The 5,699-nt window shown below is 39.0% G+C and overlaps 1 protein-coding gene across 4 annotated transcripts in view; it reads right to left on the bottom strand.

Moving 5' to 3' along the window:
* The window catches only part of LOC107756229 (platelet-derived growth factor D-like), a 34,187-nt gene extending 28,755 nt beyond the window's left edge, over positions 1-5,432 (bottom strand). For 2 of the 4 annotated variants that reach the window (XM_016573271.1, XM_016573270.1), the window contains exon 1: positions 3,230-3,747. In XM_016573271.1, coding sequence (XP_016428757.1) covers positions 3,230-3,446 — 217 coding nt within the window. In that variant the 5' untranslated portion in view covers positions 3,447-3,747. Of the gene's footprint in view, positions 1-3,229; positions 3,748-5,427 lie in introns of those variants that run through there. The other 2 variants (XM_016573273.1, XM_016573272.1) reach the window with 2 other exon arrangements.
* Between the last annotated feature and the right edge of the window lie 267 nt (positions 5,433-5,699).

The raw sequence follows: 5,699 nt of genomic DNA on the forward strand, positions 1-5,699 counted from the left end.
ACACACACACACACACACAGACACACACACACACACACACACAAACACAAACAGACACACACACACACATACACACACAAACATAAACACACACACACATACACACAGACACACATAAACACACACACAGACACATACACACATAAACACACACACACACACACAGACACAGACACAGACACAAACACAGACACAGACTCACACACACACTCATCGTCCACAGCTCAACAGTTCGGTCACAGATGCTCAAACACAACAGCCACACCACACACACACACACACACACATACACACACAGACTCTCTCTCTCTCTCAAACACACACTCACACACACACTCTCTCTCTCTCAAACACACACTCACACACACACACACACACACACACACACACTCTCTCTCTCTCAAACACACACTCACACACACCCACACACACACACACACTCTCTCTCTCTCAAACACACACTCACACACACCCACACACACACACACACTCTCTCTCACACACTCACACACACACACACTCATCGTCCACAGCTCAACAGTTCTGTCACAGATGCTCAAACACAACAGCCACATCACACACACACACACTCACACACACACCTGTGCAAGGGTAGCTGAGACGCCAATTGATGTGAATTGTTTCAAGTACAACTATTTAAACATGATTTCCTAATTCTTTGAAATTTTTTATTCATGCAAATAATTATGCATGTAATTTTAAGGTAAAAATGTCAAAAACACAACAAAATCATTAAAATTAACTGAAATTAAAATGAAAAAAGAAAATATGAAAAAAAAATCTCAATGGTAAAATAGCCTGACTGCATGCAAATTTTAAGGTCTCATTAATTGAGAGCAGGGTTACTTGAAAAAAAAGCTACTTGAAATTGAAAAAAAATAAAAAAAATTATTTTAGCTAGTTGCCAAAGCAACATTTCTAAAAAAAATAAAATTGTAAAAAAAACGGTAGACATTTAAAACACAAAAAAAATCACTAAATTGTGACTAGACTGTTGTAAATCTTGTGTTACTAAAATAAAACTGATTCAGATACCACATATAATCTATTTTGAATAATTTATGGTTCATTTAAATAGTCCTGCAGTGTGACAAGTAAAATATTAAAAAGTACAAACTACAAATTATGCATTGCAAAAATGAACCATAAATTATTCAAAATAGATTTTTAAAAATCCAAAATAAATTTAAAACTCCAAATATTCCATAGTAAAAATCATAATGTTGGAAAAATCCATGTTAGTATTGGTCAACAAACCTAATATTGCAGTGAATATTTTAACATTCATTACAGGTGTCTGACACCTGTTGGAGAACACACACACACAGAGAGAGAGAGATAACCTCAAAGGTCCCAAAAAAATCAAGCTTTTCATCACATCAAATCTTAAAAAGCAATGCTTACAGTGCATTCAAGCTTTTCATCAGTTTATGCATCCCCTGGGAATCGAACCCATGACCTTGTGTTGCTATCATCAAACGCTACTGTTTGAGCTACAGGAGTACACAGGAACAGGTTAAAGATCCTCCTACCACAGTAACTCAGCGCTGTTGAAATCAGGCATGTGACATGAGCGGATACCTGTCATAACACGCTTCAGCTGATCACAACATCAGCCAAAACTGAGGAACATTCATGCCCGTTCACATCCACAGTGACCACAGAAAGCATCTGCAGCACTTCAAAATGTCTGAATGTCATTCATGAGATCACAAAATATCAAAGCAAAGTTCTGAGCTCAACTAATGGCACTCGTCTGAAGTATTTGGCAATGAATTTTAAGTAACTGCTGTCAGAGTATTTCAGCAGACACTAGAAAATGTCTAAATGTCACTGCATTAGATAATAAAATACAAGTGACATTTATTGTAAACACAGACAGCACAAGCACTTTTACAAGCAAAGCACTCAGCAAACAGTTTTGCATGGTTTGAAATATAAAATAATAGTTCTGGTGTTGAATGCAATGAATGCAAAAAGCCACATTGTGCTTGTTTGTGGTTAAACATGCAGCTAACATGGAACTTGCTTTACGTTGTCAAGGTTCTCTCAGAGTTATGAGCAAACGTTAACAGAATGTTTGTTCAACATTAGCTGTTCTTTAATAATGTTTCGTTACATTCAAAAGAAACATTCCCATAATACTTTCAAAATGATACAATGGAATGTTCCCTTTACGTTCGCACAGCCAAGAAAAAAAAAAAGGTTTTAAACATGCATCATTAAAAACAATGTTTAAAGGGGTCATATGATGCGATTTCAATTTTTCCTTTCTCTTTGAAGTGTTACAAGCTCTTGGTGCATAAAGAAGATCTGTAAAGTTGCAAAGACCAAAGTCTCAAATCCAAAGAGATATTCTTTATAAAAGTTCAGAGTCAGCCACACCTACCTAAAACGGCTCGTTCTAACACACCCCACATGTCTACGTCACGATGTGAGAAGATTTGCATAACGCCGCCCAAATATTCACGCAAAGAAAGAATAATGTGTTTTTTAAACTTTAAACCGCATAAACACATTTCATTACACCAAATACACAAAATAATGTTCTTTTTAGCAGCATCATATGACCCCTTTAAAACAATACATCATTCATGGAATGTTTTTTCTGAAGCATTTTAGTTGAACGACGTTCATCTAACATTATTTAAGCGTTGCTACTTGTTACTTTTGAATGTTCACTGATCATTCTAAAACATTCTCATAATGTTTGCAAAATGCTAAAATGGAATGTTCACTTAAAGCTCGCACAACCGAGATTTAAAAAAAAAACAAAAAAAAAACATTAATCGTTAAAAATGTTTAAAACAAGTAACATTCCCATGATGTTTGCAAAATTTGACTTTTGCATAACAAACAAACAAACAAAAAAGGTTTTAAAACATTTCAAACACGACTTTTTCCAGAGAGAACATTCAGTTACAAAGTGTTCATAACTTAAAGGTAACGTTAGCAAAACGTTCTTAGACCACATATTGTTCGCTTGGTACTAGAGCAGGTCGATAGTTAATGTGATGAACTTCTACACCTGCTAGCTAGAACACCTGTGTGAACTTGAGACTTCATACATGCACTAAAAAGTTGATTAATACGACAGCGAGACTTCAACAAGGATGAAAAAGGAAGCATTTGAGCTCAGATGACAATCGCTTTGGCATTTCTAAGTGTCCTAAATTACTTTTGGGGTCACCGTATCTTCCAAACTCACCATTGCTGCGTGCGTTTGAAGCCCTCAGCGCTTTGGAGGACATCACCTGGGCCTGTGTGGCGTAATTGTCACCGCTCAGCGCCGCGATGAGGGAGCACACGAGCAGCCACATGATTTGGAACCGAACCGTCCGCTGATGCGTGATCCAGAAGCGCCACATGGACCCAGAGTTTCCACCGCAGCGCAGCGCGTCCGCAGATCCGGAGAACAGGTTCATATAAACCAAGCCGCGGAATCCAAAACCTCCGACTTTATCTGCTTATGTCCCGTTTGACCCCGAGCTTATAATTCCACCAGAATACTTTCCATTCCTTGAACATTTACACAAACCCGAGGACGCGAGAAAAGTGTCCTGGCAACAATAACGCGCGGGGTGCCGATGGATTCCCAGAGTTCACACATCAAACTCCTGCTGAAAGATCGGGTTGCTGAGCTGCTGAATGATGGAAGGAGAAAGAAAGGAAGCCCATGAGGGCTGGACCCCCTTCATCCAGTCAGGACGAGGAAATAACGCCCGTGGGGCGCGTTTTACTAAACAGCCTGTTTATATTCTCCCTTTGCGCTAAACACACGTTCGCACGGCTGCACTAATGGACAACACATCCAATAAGTGTTTTATCTAAGAGTTGCACATGTAATTTTTAATGGTGTTTACTCATACTTACAGTTCCAACACTAAGTATTAAACATGCCACAGTGTTTATGCTTCAGACGTGAAAAATTCCTTAAATCTATCTCTTTTTACTTAAGCATAGCAACCACTGAGAACACCTAGCAACCATTTTAGTAACTGCATAACAACATCCTAGCAACCATTAAACAATGCACTAAAAACCACTCAGAACGGCCTAGCAACAGAACATTTTAGTAACCACATAGCACACCTTAGCAACATCATAGCAACATCCTGGCAACCATTAAGTAAAGCACTGAAAACCGAAGAGAATACCCTAGCATTCAGAACATTTTAGTAAGCACACAGCAACATCATAGCAACACCCTGGCAACCGTTAAGCAATGCACCTAAGAACACCTTAACAAAATAATAGCAACGCCCTAGCAACAGAACATGTTAGTAACCGCATAGCAACACCTTGGCAACATCACAGCAACACCCTGGCAACCATTAAACAATGCACTGAAAACCACTCAGAATGCCCTAGCAACCAGAATATTTTAACAACTACATATTAATGCACCTAGGAAAGCCTTAGAAACATCATAGCAACACCCTGGCAACCACCAAGCAATGCACTGAAAACCACTCAGAATGCCCTAGAAACCAGAACATTTTAGTAACCGCATAGCAACACCCTAGCAACCATTAAGCAAGGCACTGAAAACCACTCGGAACACCCTAGCAACCAGAACATTTTAGTAACTGCATAGCAACACCTTAGCAGCACCCTAGCAACCATTAAGCAATGCACTGAAAACCCCTCAGAACGCCCTAGCAACCAGAATATTTTAGTAACCACATAGCAATGCATCTGAGAACACCTTAGCAACACCCTAGCAACCAGAACATTTAGTAACCACATAGTAATGTACCTAAGAAAGCCTTAGAAACATCATAGCAACACCCTGGCAACCACCAAGCAATGCACTGAAAACCACTCAGAATGCCCTAGAAACCAGAACATTTTAGTAACTACATAGCAACACCTTAGCAACACCCTAGAAACCATTAACAATGCACTGAAAACCACTCAAAACACCCTAGCAACCAGAACATTTAGTAATCACATAGCAATGCACTTAAAAACAAATTAGCATCATCATAGCAACGCTCTGGCAACCATTAAGCAATGCACTAGCAATGCACCTAGGAACACCTTAGCAACATCATAGCAATATCCTAGTAACCACTAAAGAATGCACCACTCAAGACCCTCAAAGACTCAAGACACTCAAAACCACTCAGAACACCATAGGAGCCAATTAGAACACTTATGCAACATGCATGCTGTAATAACATTCAAAACTGCATAGCAACGCCCTAGCAACCATTAGCATTGTGGTGGTGAGACATGCATGCTCAAGCACTTCTAATGTGTTTAAAATTGTGTTCATAAAATAAAAAGGTTTAAAATCTAGTTCTAACATCCTCTCCCTCTCTCTGTACTGTCCTGAAAGAGTTAACGCTCAGACGGTCTGGAATGATTCCTGGATTCCCGCAGCATTCCGCCACATTCCACGGGATTCCTCAGCGGCGACATAATCAAAGACGGCGGATGACAAAGACGCTCAGTGTGGCATTGAACAACTGAAAACTCCTAATTATTCACAAAGACATGGACAAGAGCAACACACACACACCAGCTTTACATGGGAAAATATGCTTAATTGTCACAAAAATAATGGTACAATGCAATAAATATTAATGTAGGCTTCATTTGTGTTATTCAGAATATAATTTATTATTTTTTTCTTTTGGTTTTGAGGCAGCATGTGACCTGCATGAGTTTTT

This window comes from Sinocyclocheilus rhinocerous, unplaced genomic scaffold, assembly GCF_001515625.1.
Source record: "Sinocyclocheilus rhinocerous isolate Xijiao unplaced genomic scaffold, SAMN03320098_v1.1 scaffold592, whole genome shotgun sequence".
Classification (NCBI taxonomy): domain Eukaryota; kingdom Metazoa; phylum Chordata; class Actinopteri; order Cypriniformes; family Cyprinidae; genus Sinocyclocheilus; species Sinocyclocheilus rhinocerous.